This window comes from Oncorhynchus masou, chromosome 25 (assembly GCF_036934945.1).
Source record: "Oncorhynchus masou masou isolate Uvic2021 chromosome 25, UVic_Omas_1.1, whole genome shotgun sequence".
Classification (NCBI taxonomy): domain Eukaryota; kingdom Metazoa; phylum Chordata; class Actinopteri; order Salmoniformes; family Salmonidae; genus Oncorhynchus; species Oncorhynchus masou.
In genome coordinates this window covers 32,645,978-32,665,419 of record NC_088236.1, presented here as the reverse complement: position 1 = coordinate 32,665,419, position 19,442 = coordinate 32,645,978, and the positions used below count along the sequence as shown (strand labels likewise).

The following is a 19,442-nucleotide window of genomic DNA, read 5'->3' as shown; positions in this document are numbered from 1 at the left end:
TTAATGCATTATTACATTATTGTCTCAAGCTTAGAAGAACCATATGTAAGGATGCATTCAGTGGATACAAATAGTTATGTTTGTTATTAGTAGCAGATCAAATAAATACACATTAATTTGAAATGATTCTCCAAAAAATGCACAAGAATGAAACATGGGTTGGTGAGAAGACGGTCAATGCAATGAGGAAAACATGCTGGTAAGGATGGGAACTTACTCTGGAGAAAGACTCTTCTGGAAGGCAGAGGGTTGATCTGAAAAGGCGGGGAAGGGTGAAAAGGTCAAACAATGGCACATGTAAAATAAACAAATAGATGGGATGAAAAGGAACGCTGTCCACTGAAATACCCCGAGTATACAATTCACCGGGGCATGGACTCTACAAGGTGTTGAAAGCATTCCACAGGGATGCTGGCCCATGTTGACTTCAATGCTTCCCACAGTTGTGTCAAGTTGGCTGGATGTCCATTGGGCGACGGACCATTCTTGATACACACGGGAAACTGTATAGTGTGATAAAACCCATTGCAGTTCTTGACACAAACCAGTGTGCCTGTCACCTGCTACCATACCCCGTTCAAAGGTGCTTAAATCTTTTGTCTTGCCCATTCACCCTCTGAATGGCACACAAACAATCCATGTCTCAATTGTCTCAAGCTTAAAAATCCTTCTTCTTCCTCCCTTTCCTCTACACTGATTGAAGTGGATTTAACAAGTGACATCAATGAGGCATCATAGCTTTCACCTGGATTCACCTGGTCAGTCTGTCATTGGAAGAGCAGGTGTCCGTAATATTTGTATACTCAGTGTAGATTAGCATTGCATTTAGCATTAGCATTGCTATTAGCATAGCAGTGTAGATTAGGGCATAGGAACCACTTGACAGTTACAAAGAGTTGATCCAGTCACCAAGGCTTTGGAAAATACTCTCTTAAAGATAACCTCTAATAAAACAAAAGCTTGAAATTCTCTGTTTTCATATCAGAAAAATGTTAGGATGCAACAGTCTTTACCATCTCTCCTCTTCCTGCGCCGATGGGCTCTTCTGTGACTCATAACACAGGCTGTCACCAAGGAGAGGATGATTGCCACGAACAGGAAGCACACTCCACCCAACACACCAGCCAATAGGGGCTCAGGGACAAACTCCAAAAAGCCTGGCTGGACAGGGTACATCTCCATCCCTGCAACCATACCAGGCACAGTGTCTGAGTAATGTACTACCAACAGCGTAGACAGCCATGCTTTTGGCTAACAATGGGAAATACCTACGCAATACATTTATCAACATAACGACAAGTGTCATGACCATTGATTATTATCAAGCACAATTGATATACCTGCTACATAATGTTTAGGACTGTATCGTCTAGCCTTTATCAACCTAAACAGTGTTTCTATCATGCAGTTGATCACAGCTGGCTGTTCAGTAATGATACTAACCTGTGGTGTTCACATTGACAGACTCGCTGGGCTCACTCAGTAGTTTGTTACTGCGAGACATCAATCTCAGATCATAAATGCAGTCCTGAGAGGGGAGAAGGACAAGTGTTCAGTAGACACAATTCTGGGCAACGTATCTGAAAACACAGTAGAGCTTGGAGGTCATAGCCTTCAGATTACAGTTCATTACACCTCATTTATCAAATAGTCAGTGTCTTCATTCATTCTGCCAAGGTCCAAAATGATCATCGCCTCTCACCCTCAGTAATCCTTGCACCAGTAGTTCACTCTGGTTGGTCTTCACAGCACTGTTGAGAATGACCCATTGGCCTCTGTCCCTCCGAACCTGGAGGACATACCCAGTGAGTAGTGTGGCCTGAGACTCAGGAGGATACCACTGCAGGACAATCCCCAACACAGTCCGATTGGCTGACAGGAACAAGGGAGGGTTGAGAGTTGGTAGACTGGTCGCCACTGTCGGTGGATATGTTGGCAGGGCTGTGGAGGTGAGACAAGATAAGATCAGACTTGTACATACAGTAAAAATGTAGATAAATGTCCAATACAGACAAATTAAAGAGTACTTTGTCAGTTAAAATTTGTATTGACCCTGCGTCCTGACAGAGGTAATTTCACTGAAGGGTCCAGAGCCTAGTTTGTTCTGAGAAAGGACACTGAACTGGTAGCTGGTGCCAGCCAGCAGCCCTGTCACCAACAAGTGAGACTTGGAAGTGGGCACGGAGATAGATCCCCACTCATGTTTCCCTCTGGAAGTCTGCTTGACCCTGGGGGCAAAAGGGAGGAACAGAGAGATTCAACCACCGTGTTCCAGAGAGCAGTGCTGAGTTGAGTCTCATTCGGATAAACATTGAGATGAGTTACTAACCAGACAGTAAACTTCTGGGTGTATCCTCCATCAAAGCCAGGTTCCCAGGACACATTGGCCTGGTTCATCCCAGTACTGACTGATACAGATGAGGCAGCATGAGGGCTGGTGCCTGGGAGAAAGATGAGGAGAGCAATGAGAATAGACCAGCGGAACTGTACATAAATATAGTATAGCATGTCTTGTACCATGTTGCTCCATGCAGTTGGCACTCACCCAGCACCAAGACCACAGTGGCAGTGCCAACGGTGGCCACACGGTTGGTGGCGAGGCACTCCCAGCCCCCCTGATGATCTTTGCTGAGAGGCTTCAAGAGGAGGGAGCCATTGGACAGAACAGTGTATGGGGAGCGAGGAATGGGACCAACCTACAAATGAAAGGGACAACATGTAGAGATTAGCGTAAGTAGAGAGAGAGAGAGAGGACTATGATGTCTGGGGTTCCTTCAGCAATGTCTATCAGGGACACCTCACCTTGCTCCAAGTGATATTGGGAGAGGGGTTTCCATCAGCTTCACAGGGGATGACCAGCTCCCCGCCCACCTCCTGCAGGTACTCAGCACGAGGGGACACTGAGAATGAGGGCGGGTCCTGCAGAGGGAGAGAGTTTTAAGTCCATATACTCTCAGAATTTTTTTCCCTGGGTACAAAAATATCAAAATACGCATAACCTTCAGAGGTACATATGCAGTATACCAAACATTAGGAACACCTTCCTAATATTGAGTTCCCCCCCGCCCCCCTTTGCCCTCAGAACAGCCTCAATTCATCAGGGCATGGACTCTACAAGGTGTCGAAAGCGTTCCACAGGGATGCTGGCCCATGTTGACTCCAATGCTTCCCACAGTTGTGTCAAGTTGGCTGGATGTGCTTTTGGTGGTGGACCATTCTTAATATACACGTGAAACTGTTGAGCGTGAAAAAGTCAGCAGTGCTGCAGTTCTTGACACAAACCGATGCGTCTGGCACCTATTACCATGCCCGGTTCAAAGTCACTTCATCTGATGCAGCACTCCACACTTAACCAGCATAACTACCACAGCATTCTGCAGCGATATGCCATCCCATCTAATTTGCACTTAGTGGGACTATCAATTGTTTTTCAACAGGTCAATGACCCAACACACCTCCAGGCTGTGTAAGGGCTATTTGACCAAGAAGGAGAGTGATGGAGTGCTGCATCAGATGACCCAGCCTCCACAATCACCTGACATCAACCCAATTGGTTTGGGATTAGTTGGACTGCAGAGTGAATGAAAAGCAGCCAACAAGTGCTCAGCATATGTGGGAACACCTTCAAGAGTGTTGGGAAAGCATTCCAGGTGAAGCTAGTTGAGAGAATGCCAAGAGTGTGCAAAGCTGTCATCAAGGGTTTTAAGAATCTGAAATATAAAATATATTTGGATTTGTTTAACTTTTTTGGTTACTACAAGATTCCATATGTGCTATTTCATAGTTTTTATGTCTTCACTATTATTCTACAATGCAGAAAATAGTCAAAATAAAGAAAAACCCTGGAATAAGTAGGTGTGTCCAAACTTTTGACTGGTACTGTATATATATTTCCTGAGCTTTCTTATATCTCCTAGATATAGGACAGACATGTCAAACCCTGACTGCTTATGATAGATGTTTTACTGTCTTTTTGCCATTTCTGAATGTATTATTCAATTCAATGACTTAGTAGTAAAGGCCTCATTCGAAATTGTATCAAATCGTTTTTAAATATCTTTGTTTTATAAATCTAAATCAAATAGCTAAATAATCCATGGTATGACCTTCTTAAAACAATTCCTTGTGTTAGCTTAGTAGTACGAACAGGAAGGATACAACTATGTATGTATAACTAATGGTACCTTACACGGTACCTACAGTGACATGCATTTGTAACCCTTTAAGTACAATTCGGTACCTTTTTTTGCGTACACATTTACAGGTAGCACTGTAATCCATAACTAGGGAACAGAGGCCTGGGGTACAGCCTTACCTGCAGGATAACCTTAGTGGGTTCAGACTGTCCCATGGTCCCGTAGCTGTTATAGGCAGTACAGGTGTACATACCCACTGCATTGTCATTAGCTGTGGCTATAAACACAGAGCCCTCGGCATTCACCAACCAGCCAGGGAACTGAGCAGGCAAAGACAGAAGGAGAAAAAACAAATATGAAATACAACAGAGATTAATGGTGGATATACTGTGTGATAGGATTCATGTTGCCCTGATTGCCTACATTGTCAAGGTTTAAATTGCTCCCATCTTTGGTCCAGTTGACAAAGATCATGGGAGGCTCAGCCTGGACTGGGCAGAAAATGACTCCTCCCATGCCCGTAGGTAGATACGTCTCCCTGGGCATCCGGCCCACCCTGGCAGGGTCTAAGAGAGACAGAGGAAGTAGATATAGTCAGTCACTCTCCCAGAGATGGACTAAAACACACAAGCCAGGAAATCAAGGCATGCATAGCCATAGTCAACCACAATTCTTACGTTTGACTTTGAGGTGTGCTGAGGCAGATGGTGAGGTCATCAGCCCATTGGTTGGTATACAGGTGTAATTCCCAGTATCCTCTGGGACAAGACTAGGGATGAGGAGTGTGCCGTCCACTAGGATCTTCACACGTGTCTTAAGATACCTGAGGACAAAACACACACATCACAACCCGGCCTTGAGTTAGTATCTTCGTAGTTGCATTATGCACCACTGTCTAGGGATTACCTGTGGTGACAATGCTACTACCGGTATTTAACTGACTTAGTAACAATCCAATTAACCTGAATTGTAGTGCCAATGGCTTTGTAAGATTACATGGAATCAATGCTTGAAAACATAAATGCACAACATAAGAAAAAAGGGTTCCAAAAGTTATTCGGCTGTCCCCAAAGGAGAACCCTTTTTGCTTCCAGGTAGAACCTGTTTTGGTTTCAGGCAGAACACTTTTGGGTTCTATGTAGAACCCTCTGTTGAAATGGTTCTACCTAGAACCAAAAGGGTTCTAGCTGGAAGCAAAAAGTGTTCTTCAAAGGGTTTTCCTATGGGGACAGGCAAAGAACCCTTTAAGAACCTAGATAGCACCTTTTTTCTAAGAGTGCAGTATGATTCCCACATATCCCTGTAGCTACTATAGTTTGTGTTATTTGTCTGTGTTTGTGTTGTAGTCAACTCACTCAATATGGTAGACATTCTGTCCCTGTTTCCACCACTCATAGGTGAGGTTGGAGGGATAGGCCTCAGCTTGGCACTGTAGAACTGCATCCTGGGATATGTTGAGGGTGGTGTCCTCTGGGGCGATAATGATGAGTGGAGGACCTATTTTGAATTTGGGAGATTTTCAGTTACTGCATGTGCTATTATCTGGCTGTAAAACAAGTGATTCAACTGATTAACCTTAATGATACAGTTATTCTCATGCCAAATAACAGCTTCACAATCAGATCATGATTTGATGTGACAAGGGCAGTGCATTTATAGACCATACACCACTAGATGGCAGTATGACAGTAGCTCTGATCTGCACTCTATTACCTATTCTTAAAGAGAGATTCCCGCATTTGTTTTTCTGCTGCTCATTAAAGGACAAATCCACTCAAAGACTATCTTCTGGTCTTTTTTCATTAGTCCACTGTTGATACAGTCCCATAATGTTTTGCATGTCAGCAGTTTTCAAGAATTTGGACGTTCAAAAAGCAAAGTGTCACTTGCCACATCATCATATGATGCAAAACGCATCATCGTGATGATGTGGCAAGTTACATTTTTGTCGCCTTCACGTGCTCTTCGGAACTAAGAAACTCTGACATTTCTGACTTGGTAACTGGTTTAAAATAATCAATTGTACATTTATTTAAGTTAACTGCCTTGTTCAGGGACAGAACGATTTTTACCATGTCAGCTCAGGGATTCGAACCAACAACCTTTCAGTTACTGGCCCAACACTCTAACCACTAGGCTACCTGCCGCTATAACTGCTACGTTGCAACTGTGTTGTAGTTATACACAAGTCGCCTACACATAGCTGTCTTTTGGGCACCCGAGTGGTGCAGCGGTCTAAGGCATTGCATCTCAGCGCTAGAGGCGTCACTACAGACCCTGGTTAATTTCCAGGCTGTATCACAACAGCCTGGAAACAGAGTCCCATAGGGCGGCACATAATTGGCCCAGAGTTGTCCGGGGTAGGCCGTCATTGTAAATAAGAATTTTTTCTTAACTGACTTACCTAGAACAAAAAGCTAGTTGGAAATGTTTCCGCGTTCTGACTAGCACGTCAATAGGGCATTAGCTTCTTGAAAATCCTATATCTTGAAAACTTGACTGCCGACATGCTAAACATTTTGGGACTATATCAACAGTGGATTAATGAAAAAAATATGAATATTTTTCCTTTAAGAAAAAACTAAGATTTGAGTCTTGGGGGTGTGGTTCGATGTGGCTGTTATGTTCACTTTATCATACCCTGGCAGTTAGAGTTGTTTTTCCCTCTTGAGGCACGGTAACAGCAAAACAGCCACTACCACCTCCTCAAAATAGTCAGAATTAATCTCAAATGAATCAAGAAATCTGTCTATTTTACATCTAGCTAAGGTGTTTGGTGCAGTATTTCTCAAGTAAACATTTTTGCATGAAAAACTAGTTTATAACCAGAGTGTGCGTCTGTCTGGCAGTGTTTCATAGCGTATCATGTTACAAAACAGGTTGTGACCTTGGGACTATAAGGTTTTATCTACGCAAAGCATAGTTCTGAGATATTGAGCATCCCAGTTTTCACATCCCAGATCTCAGAACAGTTTTGTAGTGAATGCTTCTTTCATAACCCATTAAGGTCCTCACCATAAAGGTACCTAGAGTGCAGAGTATCAAAATCCTGAAACATTTTAGTGGGTTGCAAAAGCAGATAAAACCGTATGGCTCTGAAATGTCAATCTGGGTTTAGCCTTAATGTTCTATCTGACACTTCTGAATTAGACATTTTCCGTTTTTAAGAAAACTGTTATTTTCATACATAAATGATAGAATAACACGATTTTACCAAGATAGAGTCAGAAAACATCATCAAATACATTAATAAATGTATTATGATCATCTGACCAACTACTGTCATCACTTAACAACGATGTGACAACATCATTTACTTCAGATTTCTGACAGTGTTATTTTTTTTGTTTGCGTGCCATTATTACTGGTTAGACTAGCCTAGACCATACTTAGAGTGAGATGGCAAAGACATACAGTATTTTTTGATTGGTCCATCTGTATTTGTTCAGGCTTGTTATTGGATTGCAGATAGAACATCGGGTTTATGCTGATATAACTTTTTGATAGCCTAGCGGTTAATAGCATTGGGTCAGTAACCGAAAGGTTGCGCTAACTGAGCTGAAGTGTCAGGAGAGGGAAGACCTTTCTGCCTCTCCCAGATGGTTAAAAAATAGTCTGACTCTGACCTTTGACCTGCAGCTGGGTTGTATGGGTCAGATTCCCTTCCGAGTTGGACACCTGACATTTATACATTCCTGATGTCTCTCTGGTGACGGTGACCAAAGACAAGGTGCCATTGAGCACCTGAGCGAAAGAGAGAGCGAGAGAGAGAGTGAGAGAGAGATTGGAGATGCTTTAAATCATAACCAACAACTTCATCCAACAACAGCAAACATGGGTTTAAAAATAAAAAAAATTACATACCGCCATCTTTTCATGTTTCTCAATTGGGGTCTCATCTTTATGCCAGATAACAGTTGGTCGAGGATTGCCATGAGCACCACAGCTGAGGGCCAGGGAATCCCCTTGCAAGACTTCTACAAAGGTAGGCGGAGTCTTGATAAACACAGGTGGGGCTGTAATAGAGGAACAATTGATGATCTTTAAACAAATATATCCCAATTAGCTAGCTAATTTATTAACTAATGTGTAACAATTAGATAACTAACGCCAAACTATGAATTCTGTTATTGCTACATCTGTAAGCTAGTCATGGCCTTTGTGCATTACTTGGATGTAACACAATACTTGCCCTGATGATATCCTATTTGATGCATGAAGGAGGCAGGAGACAAATGGAAAGAAAGAGAGGTAGAGGTAGATAGTAAATTGGAGTGACATGTGTTTTGACATGAGTGTGGATGGGAAAGACAGAATAGGAAAAGTAGAGAAGGAGAGAGTGACAGTAGGGGAGAGATGATCCAGGACTGCAACACAAACTGCAACACAAATCACTGTTTTCCCTTTAGCCTCCACTAGCCTGGTGAGGTCACATGCACTGTGTCTACGTCCCCTGTGGCTCCTAACAGACACTCCCGTGTCAACGTCATCCCACAGTGAACAGCAGAACCAGACAAGGACGAGACGTGAGCACTGTGTAAAACACTGAGCATTATGCAACAACAGCTCACACACCGCAATAAGACTCCATAGATAAACAGGAGAGGGACTGTCATGCTCCAGCCTCATGCTGAGGATATTTTAAAGGGAAAACATTGATGGTTGTAAGCAGCTGGAGGATTTCCTGTCCTGTAAGCGCTAGTCCAGTTCCTCTGACTGCCACAGAGTCCCCCTGAGCTGCACCTGTGATGGAGAGAAAGGTCCAGGTGCCGTTGCGGAACTCGTCTGTGGTGCGGTCCAGGAGCAGGATGCGACACTCAAACCAGCCCTCGTCCTCCAGGCTCAGCCCCTCCACCAGCAGCGAGGCCCCCCGGGTCAGAGACACACGGCCTGGGCACAGAGAGAGACAGGGAGCCACCAGGGTCAGAACACACAACCAAACTATCAGAGTCAGCACATGCAGACAGGGGGCTTACCAAGCAGAGGACACAGGCATCCAGTGTCATAAAAGGCCACAGTCAAAGTCCAACCTCTTGGGTTTTCAGCTCGGTTCAAGAGGACATTAACTATGCTGTCCCATAACGTTTGCTGTTAGTATCAAATATTCAATTATGCATTACATCCATTCCCAAAGAGGTTTGGACTCAGGGCTTTTTGGTCTGCTGAATGGAATGAGAAAAATGGCAGGGAGATAATACAATTTCAAGAGAAGCCAGAGACCGTGGGTTTGGGGAAGTACAAACATATGATTCACTTGTGCCAAGTAAAGCAAGATTATAGTTGAGGAAGCTTTACTATGTTATTTAGACCTCCTGTTGTTTACAATAGGAAGAGTGCAGAAGGCAGGTTGGTACCAAGATCAACATATAGAGAGAAGCTCCTATCAATGTAAAAATGTCAAGATTTCTTATGAAATGTACCACCTGTTTTTGTTTATCGTGGAGGAGCATATGGCAGAGAGAAACAAACACTGGAGAGCGGAAGACACCCCACGTCTCTCCATTTCTCACTCACACCCCTCTATTTCTCTTTCAACTTTGAAACATGATCTCGTGGTTGCCTGGTGACTGAAGCCTGGTTTTCAGGGTACCCACCCTTTTATTCTGTCTCTCAATTATTATTTTTTTCTCCCAAATGCAGAGGATGTGTATAGTACAGTACATCAGGGGAAAACTCATGCACTTAGCAGGCAACTGCCAATCAGTTTGAAAATAAACAGAGCAGTTACAGAGAAACCTCATGCATCCCCCTCATGAGAACAAAACAAATGTAGGACCTACCCAATCAGTTACCCATAACTGTAATAACGTGTGTAGCTTTATATGAGCAGAGGAGAAAGTGCATGGCTTCTAAAAACAGGAAATAGACTTAAGGTTAGGGGAAGGGTTAGCTAACATGCTAAGTAGTTGCAAAGTTGCTAATCAGCTAAAATGCTAATGTTGTCTGTGATGAAATTTGAACATGCAACCTTTGGGTTGCTAGATGTTCGCGTTATACACCCATTCACCCTGACCAACCACCCTACTTCCATTTTTGCCTGACCATACTAAACATAACATATCATACTAATTTGAGTGTCCTGGATTTTCATTTACTATGTTACTTCTAGTTTATGAGACCAGGCTGAGCAATAGTATAGGGAAATTATCAGACCAAAGGTAAGGACACAACAGTTCACCTGACACAAGACTGAATCCAAAAGTTACACTTGATTTTATGTACTTTTCACAGCATTTGTCAATGATGAAATCTGAAAATACTCTGGATACATTCAGTAACATAATACAAATATTAATTGTAATTTTGGAGTAGGTGCAAGATAAGGAAAAACAATTACGAGGGTTTGAGTGAAAGGTCTAACTGGTGTCTCCAAGTGGCCACACCCCTCTGCACAGTTCTTAAGTCATTTCACTGCACTTTTATGACTCAATGAAAGAGCCTTCAACTATAAGGTGGAGGAATTTGAATGAATTGAGGAATTTAAGCAAGCACACTTGTAGTTTTTTTATTTGGAAAACAGCCCTGTATCGCCATCATTAACACTGTTGTTGTTTACGCAATCCAAAAATGTTCCATTATAAATCGCAATCTGGGTCAGGTGGGCATCATGTTCTATTGCCAACATGGCTAGCTAAGTTATAAAATACGATCTTATAGTGTTAGGCTTTCAAAATGCACTTCAGAGAAACATAGTCTCATTCTGTTCAGGATAACCCAGGGTATAACGCATGTCATCCTTGTAACTGTGGATCAAACATAGAGATCAACGTCTCATCTTTCAGAACACATTGACTTCTCTCAATTTACAGCATTTCCCTCACTCAGACAACAACAAATGTGCAAAAGTAGCCCAATTAGCGGAAGGGATGGGGGCATCTTCTTGTCGGGCGCGGTGCTCAAATTACAGCTGTCAGTCAAAAACCACACAGCGCTGTGATGCGGAGAACCTGAGCTCTGATATCATGTATAGCATGTTACTGTACAACACTGCATTCCAACTTAGGTGCTTATCAATGACAAAAATCTGCCATTTTCAACCCGTATATGGGATGACAGTGGCTGTGAGTGGAAAGGGCTACACATATTTTTCAAGATGAAAAGTTGGACCAATTAACCCTGACAAGGAATATGATTATGTCTGATAAATGCTTAGGCTTTCTGAGCCTCTGTAGTAAGCAATTATAATAGATAACCAATCGAACTCTAGAGCAGAATCTGGATAAAAGACTGTAGGCACCTTGTACACTAAATCCTATGATTGACAACACAATGTGTAAAAAGCCCCTACTTGAAACCTGGTCTGTTCATTGAATAACCATGAGAATAGAAACGGAGTAGCACCCTCATCATTGAATCTTTTCACCACACAATCTTGTAGTTCAGCAACTGCGGTCATCTCTCCAGGGTGTTGTATGACAGAGATTTATTGAATTTATGTCAACCTTAAAATGATGCCAAAACACGTCAGAGGAAAACCCAATAGCAACCCTATTCGTCTATCCAGGATGTTTTCCCTTCAGACAGCAGTGAACAGAGGCAGCCTTGTGATTCATTATGCACCCACAGGGTGCAGGGTGAAACACCACACTGTGTTTAAAAAGGAATTACAGTGACTAACAATTGACCCCACATTCCTGGCTGGGGCTGTTGCTTTGGTTAATAGTAAGGTTTGCTTGCCGAGGTAGGGATTGACCTGCTTAAACACAGACCCAACCCTGACTGGGCGGCGTTCAGTTTGTGCTTCCATAAAAAGGTCCCTTTAATCCCAGGTCAGTGTTACCAGGAGAACTGACAGAGCACTCAGAGAGAGGAAATGTGTGCTGAAATGATAACAGGTGTATGAAAGACTTCATCCACTGGCTGGTATCTCAAACTGAGGGATCCTCCCTGAGCTGCCTATTTCCTATGTAGGCTTTTCCCCAAACAGCAATAAAATGTATTCTACACCTAGTGAGTGAACTGGAGGAAAAACACTTTCATGTGCAACACCACACAGACTCTCTCTCACACCACACAGACTCTCTCTCACACCACACAGACTCTCTCTCACACCACACAGACTCTCTCTCACACCACACAGACTCTCTCTCACACCACATCCCTGTGTGGCTAAATATTGCGGGATATTTTAAGTTCATTAAGATTTCCAGCACCTCTAAGAATGATTAAGAAACAAACACAAACCATGGAATTTTTAATGGTTAATTAAATCCAAATGCATGTGAGTGCTAGTGTGTAGTGCCAACTGGCTTACCAATGGGGAATGTCTCATTTGACCATCAAACATTTAACCATTTCTTGCTCCCCTCCTGCCTGTCCATCACTACAAAGGGACTGCAACCCCCTTCCCACACCACCCCTCGTAATTCTCTCAGGTTACCATAGTGATGAAACCAAGAATACCCCAGGCTGGGCGTTTAGATTTGAATTCAGTTGCTGTAGCAACGGGGAGCGACGGCGGCAACACACTGGGAAGGGAGGGTCGATCACAGGGGTTTGTGCCTGTGATTTGAAAGATGACACGTGGAAGAAAACATGTTTGTATTTAAAGATGGGTAAATGGCTTGTGACTGTTAAAACAGTATGAAATGGAGAGAGTGAGAGGAAAAAGAGAGTGAGAGAGAGAAAAGCCTGTTTTCGCTTGAATCTGTGGTCAGACAATAGCCCTTGACATAGAGTGACAAATGCAGTTCAATTTGAATTTGAATATTTATTTTCTAGCCATGGTTAAAATTGCTTCCATTCATAAAAAAAACAATTAGGATAAGATACAAATAAATATGCGCCCTGTCAATGATTGCTTTTGTTAAGATGGACAGACAGGTCTCAACCACATTTTTTATAATATGTTCCAAATTTAAGCTGTCGAGAATTTCCAATCCATCCCAACCGAAAACAAAAATATGGGGATCTGAATACTCATCAAAGATGACCAAGTATTGATCAAAACGGTTAAGTGTCCCATCGCTGCATTCCACAAGGAATACAATGAGAGGTTATGAAGAGGTTATGGAGGGGATTTTTATCAATAATTCACCGACTGCTACCAATGAGTGAGAGACCTCTATGACCTCAGTGAGCCTGCAACACTCCAGCAGAGACATTGATCACTCCCCCTTCGTCTGCATTAGCACAATGTCTAGAGGTCCTCTACACTAGTCTCTATACAACACAGAGGCAGAGAAACAATAGCTGCTGCTTTCTCCTGTCTGTTCTCCTTACTCTTTTTCCACCCCCAGATATCACATGACGGCTCCATTCTACCTTAAAATGAGCTGCTATTCTGGCTGGTGTGCAGTGAAGGGTGCAAAATGGAAACAATATAATCCACCCGCAACGCTAAAACATACCACCCTCTTCACATTAGCCAGAGTCAGGTTCTCCCCCACTGGGTGGCAGGTTAAAAATCACTCAGCTCTTTTTGAGCTGCACCGCTCACTGCACTGCCAGAGAACTGGCTAGCCTGTACTCTGACAACCGTTTTTATGTAACCATGGCCTGGGGGTTGTAGTATACAAGGACTCTCTCTGTGGTGTACTGCATTGTGTTTAAAATCACTGTGCTCTCTATGCTTACTTCATTGAAACTAGTGTTAAAATCATATTCATTTTACCCACATAATTCCAGTGATCTCGCAGTGCTAGCTGTGCCACTCGATATTCTGGGTTCGAGTCCAGGCTCTGTCGCAGCCGCCCACAACTGGAAGACCCATGGGGCGGCGCACAATTGGCCCAGCGTCGTCCGGGTTAGGGGAGGGTTTGGCCGGCAGGGATGTCCTTGTCCCATCGCGCACTACTGACTCCTCTGGCGGGCCGGGCGCAGTGCACGCTGACACGGTCGCCAGGTGTACTGTGTTTCCTCTGACGCATTAGTGCAGCTGGCTCCCGAGTAAAGTGGGCATTGTGTCAAGAAGCAGTGCGGCTTGGTTGGTTTGTGTTTCGGGGGAAGTATGGCTCACGACCTTTGCCTCTCCCGAGTCCGTTACGGGATTTGCAGCGATGAAACAAGACTGTAACTACCAATTGGATACCATGAAATTGGGGAGAAAAAAAGGGTAAAAAAAATATAATTAACAAAAAAATTGAATGTTGTAATGCGCGGGGATATACAGAATTTCATATGCTACAATAACAGTGGCACCTATGGAGGAAGACAGATCATTCTGAGAGGCCTCAGTTCTGTTGTTCTTTGTCAGTTCCGTATGTGGCAGAGGTGCATTGTGGGATGTGTTTTGATTTGAATACAATCATAAGTCTGGGGCTGGACCCCAGCCCCTGGCAGCCCACCCCTCCCTTCCTCCAAAATGTCGCTCTTCAATCCTCCTCTCCCCTAATCACTTTAACCCTCTTATGAATAGCTCTTTGTCAAATGATTACAGGTAACTCTGTCCCTCACTCTCTGTCCGACTGTGTTAACCCCTGCTCACATGTTCAAGCCACTGCTTGACACATCCAAACTTCAGCACTCAGACAACTTGGCCAACTTCAGCATGACCTGCCATTGCCTGAATCAAGAGAACATGCAATCTAGTCAACCATGGTCTGTGGCAGAGCACGAAAGCATGTCAGTGTGTCATCGCTGTTTTTAACAACACTGTATTTGACACTTACTAAAACATGACTTAGAAATCACCATGTGTATATGTTCATGCACATGTGAGTTCTCTCATAATCCCTTCTGTATTCCACACATGATGTGTTGGTAAATGATTCACAGTTAGATTGACTTTCCAAAATATATGCAGCATTTTTGGGGGCTCATTCAGGCAAGTCCAACCTCTTTACTTGCAAACTAACATGATGCATCAGTTTAAACCTTTTTAAGTGAATTCTACATAATAAAATGTTAAGTTTAACTTATAGCCCTATCCTCAGGTCTCAGGTCTGGGATAAGGTAGAACGTCCCAGGAAGTGTTTGGACCTTAGAGAAGGCTTTCATACAAAAGCTCCCAGGCAGCACAATACTGGGTCTGATCTCCTTCCCCCTGCTCTGATCCCAGTCCCATGGGACACACCTACAGCGTTGTGAGATGAAGAAACAGAGCCTTTGTCTTGATGGACCACCTCAGAGCTGGAGAACATGCCACAACCTCACTTTACCCCAACCTACATGGACAAATGACCTCGACTAACCTGTACCCCCGCACGTTGACTCGGTACCGGTACCCCTTGTACATAGCCTCATTATTGTTATTTTATTGTGTTCCTTATTTTTATCTTTTATTTTTACTTTAGTTTATTTAGTCAATATTTTCTTAACTATATTTTCTTAAAACTGCATTGTTGGTCAATTAAGGGCTGGTAAGTAAGCATTTCACGGTAAGGTTTACACCTGTTGTATTCGGCACATGTGACAAATAACATTTGATTTGATGAGCTCCACGGGTCCAGCCTGCTTTCTTCTCTTATTGTGTCACTGTTTGGCAAACGTCTCCCTGGTTCCGTTTCACTAGAAATGCAGGCTGCAGCTGGATCATGTGGATCGGCGTCAGCTGCCACCTATGTTCTGGTTTAGGTGGTCAAATAGGGTTATGTTTACTAATGAAAATGTAAATTCCAAATAAGATTTGTGTTGGAACAAGGCTCATTTATTGAGGTTCTTTAATGTGTGTATTTGTAAAAAGGTGAAACAAAGCTATGACTCCCCCAGCGTTTAGGGCTCACACTGAGACCGAGTAATGGGGGCCTGCTGGGCTGAGTCGGGGGTTTTTGCTGCTGTCGTTCAACCCCCTCCACACCGTCTCCACTCATTTACTTCAGCAGAGAGGACACATTTGATCTGCCCTTTTTTAGAGTAAGTGCCTCTGACAGGGCATCCAGTGCAGGGAGACTCACAGGCCAGCTTGGACTAAACATTTCCTCAACAAGCACAACTCGAACAGACTTCACCTGTCAAGTTGACTGCACACTCAGTCACTATTTATCTGTCTGTTCCTCTGTTTTGTCAGGTGATTGATGTTCAGTCCTCCAGGGTATGTTTAGAAAATAGACACGGAGGAAGAAGGATGTAGTACTGGGAAGCCTCCTTCAAAAGGGTTTCTGATTCGCTCCAGAAATAAGAGATTTGCAGAGCAGCCTGCACAAGTAATCTGTCTGTGTTTCAGAGGGATTGGCTTCTAATGGGGTCAACAGAAGAACATTACTCTGTTGCACAGACACAGACATAGACACAGACACTCACTGTCATCAGAAATACACCTGATATCCTACCGGAACAACTGGACATTAAAAGCATGGCAATATTATGTCCTCATCCAAGATAACGCTTCCTCTCATTCTTGCATGTGACATTTTTAGGTTGGGGGATGATGGCATCAGGGCAAGATTTTACATGAGAGACAGAGATGACAGAACAGTCTTATAGGCTCTAAATAAGGTTTAACAACATTGAGTCATTTCTTCCCCTTACTAAAAGGTTGTTCTTGTTTGTCCCTGAGCATACTGCTTGAGACAAAGACCAGGAAGTGGCTGTGTTTCATACTGTCTAGTGAGGTGGGGCTGTGGTTAAATCCCAAAACATTTTAATTTGAGGGTAGAATATATTAGATCTGCAGTGCTGATACGCTTCACATGTTGCCATCTGCCTCCAGAGGAAGGGGAGCTGAGAGGATATGAGGCAGACAGGGGTTAAGCGGAGCCCAGACACACAGAGAGGGAGAATATCCCTCATCAAAGCTAAGTAACAAACCGTTAGACTGTTGTTGCATCTTTTCTGTTGGTTTTACCCCCATAGATTCAGTGATGAATTCTGGGTCATGGAGCATCACATGATAGCCCTAAAACAATAACACTGTTAATGGCCTATCTATGGGTGGGTCAGACAGACTGCCAGACATCTGTTGGCCAGTGCTCTCCAGGCCATTCCTGAGTGGTCAGAGTCTGGTGTGTGTCCAGTGCATGCCAGGGTCCATTTGATCTTCAGTGTGATAGCTGAATGTATCTAGTGATTGTTTTTAAATGCAAACAAACTCTAGGTGGACTTGAAAAGCTTCCTGCCAGTTCAGTGACCTAGATGAGAGGGTATGGGATTTTGGAGTATTGGCATGGGCTCTGTCAGAGGACGTGGGGGGGGGGGGTGACATAGCCTTTGTCTTATTTCTCAGAGAAACAATGACTAGATTATGGTACTCAATGAAAGAGAACTCTAATATTCCATATGCTTCATCCATCCTCCTTACAGCTAAACAAGGTCACCCCTCTGAATACCAAGAACAAACTGTCATCAGACCACCAGCCCCCACCTCAGCCAAGCCTGTCTCAATTTAACCCCACTCTCTTCAATCCATACTCCACTTGCACTCACATAAACACACACACACACACACACACACACACACACACACACACACACACACACACACACACACACACACACACACACACACACACACACACACACACACACAGACACACATCCACACACAGCCCCGCCTGTCATCCCACCCCCCTGACTAACATATTTCCGTCCTCGCCTAGTTCCTGTCCCAGTGCCCTGCCCTGCCCTACCACACACACACACAGACACACGCACGCACGCACACACACACACACACACACACACACACACACACACACACACACACACACACACACACACACACACACACACACACACACACAGTCTAATTACAGGGCTCTTAATTGATTACCTATTTGGAGTATTCTCACCACTGAAACCTTCCAGCATTCAAAAATACCAGTGTAGCCCTCATCCCCATCCCAACTCAAAACAAATCAGCTGTACTTAAAGCACATTCCCAGCCAGTTCCTCGTCAGGGGAAAGGAAGGCTGAAAGGAAGGTAATTGAAAGTTGTTTAAGACAATGCAACCTTATTGCACGCAATCTCTTCAGATATAATCAGATACAGTTGTCAGGTCCTTCTCTTCACTCCTTTGAGATACCACAACTGCTATCGTCGCGTTTAGGTAATTGAGGTTAAACTCTCCTTTGTCCTTTTCCCATACCCTACACTGTAAAAAAAGCAGTAAAAACACTGGGCTGTTGTGTGCAGACAAATGGCTCCCAATAAACAAACAGGACAAAAGATTAAATTGCACCAGGACTCTGAAAGTGAGAACCAAAAGGTTCACATGCTCAGTCATGGTGTATAACTGCAATTACCACAATGCCTTTCCTGTGCATTGCGTAATTTGAAAGAAGCAGTGCTAAGACATAGATCTGGGACAAGAGGACTCACCCTTGTAGTTGGGATGCACGCGTGGTGCGTACACTCCAAATTTGATGAGGATGGGCACATTGTAACCCAGGCGAACCCACTCCACCACGTGCAGTGGGAACAGGTTTGGGGTGGTGGCTCCTGTAGAAGGGGGGGTAAGACTGCAACTGAGCTCTGCAGTCCCCCCAACCCTGGCTCGTACCACCGCCTCCACACCCTGGGATGTACCTGAGGAGAAAGCACACAGGTAACACACAGGTAACAATACCATGGAAGAAGGCTGAGCATGACTGGTGAATCTGCAGTAAAAACATGCTAATATCTGAACGGTCAACACCCACAACATAAATTAATATTTAAGAGCTCCTTAACATCCATAAGCTATGTGGATCTGTTCCACATAGGTTTGAGTGTCATGCAGAACCAGATAAACTTTAAGTGTTTTTCTAAATGCATTCAGTGGAATTTCTGGTTACACATTCCAGGAAGATATTGAGTAAATATTCAATAATTTTTTTGCAGGGCAGAGAACTGATGATAAAACTGTTTTGGAGCAAAAGTGTCACTTCATGAGAGGGAAGGGGAGGGGAGGACAAAGACAGGAGAAACAGGGCTAAAACCAAAAGGCAAGGATAGAGAAAAACTGGAAGGAGATTGAGAAAATAACAAGCAGTAGGGCTACGGGGAAAGAGACAAGAGTAGATAACATAAACACACATTTAAATGTGAATAAATATTCATGAGTTGGATGCCAGCCTGAATATCTCGAGAGTATGCTTTGTTTAAAACAGGCACACAGAGGCCATGTAAAACAATAGTACTCCATTTGGTGACAAGATCACTAGGCTGCAACCGGCTCTGTAGACATGCTGCAATCTCATTAACGACACTTGGGCCAGAGCCTGTGTTGTGTTGTATCTGCACCTTGTTTAGCCTGGTGATTAAGTACTAATCTCAAAGGGCTTACCTGTAGTCTTTTTATCGAGCAAAACACGACAGCGAAGGTACAACACTACAGAGACTACAGACCCCTCTGCGCAATCAATATATGCATTGTACAATATACTGAGTTTCCCTGTACTTGCGCAGGAAACAGCTGTGAAAGAGCAGTAGCCAATTGCATGTTTGTG

General features: G+C 43.6%; 1 protein-coding gene across 1 annotated transcript in view; it reads right to left on the bottom strand.

Moving 5' to 3' along the window:
- LOC135513620 (uncharacterized) overlaps window positions 1-19,442 on the bottom strand; it is a 31,245-nt gene that overhangs the window by 6,282 nt on the left and 5,521 nt on the right. Inside the window, exons 2-17 of the mRNA XM_064936496.1 lie at window positions 18,334-18,540; window positions 8,880-9,026; window positions 8,001-8,152; window positions 7,763-7,880; window positions 5,492-5,633; window positions 4,814-4,959; window positions 4,560-4,702; window positions 4,316-4,456; window positions 2,803-2,919; window positions 2,546-2,696; window positions 2,329-2,441; window positions 2,053-2,239; window positions 1,703-1,941; window positions 1,444-1,528; window positions 1,014-1,184; window positions 218-254 (exon numbers count right to left, since the gene is read on the bottom strand). Coding sequence (XP_064792568.1) covers window positions 218-254; window positions 1,014-1,184; window positions 1,444-1,528; window positions 1,703-1,941; window positions 2,053-2,239; window positions 2,329-2,441; window positions 2,546-2,696; window positions 2,803-2,919; window positions 4,316-4,456; window positions 4,560-4,702; window positions 4,814-4,959; window positions 5,492-5,633; window positions 7,763-7,880; window positions 8,001-8,152; window positions 8,880-9,026; window positions 18,334-18,540 — 2,296 coding nt within the window. The remainder of the gene's footprint in view (window positions 1-217; window positions 255-1,013; window positions 1,185-1,443; window positions 1,529-1,702; window positions 1,942-2,052; window positions 2,240-2,328; window positions 2,442-2,545; window positions 2,697-2,802; window positions 2,920-4,315; window positions 4,457-4,559; window positions 4,703-4,813; window positions 4,960-5,491; window positions 5,634-7,762; window positions 7,881-8,000; window positions 8,153-8,879; window positions 9,027-18,333; window positions 18,541-19,442) is intronic.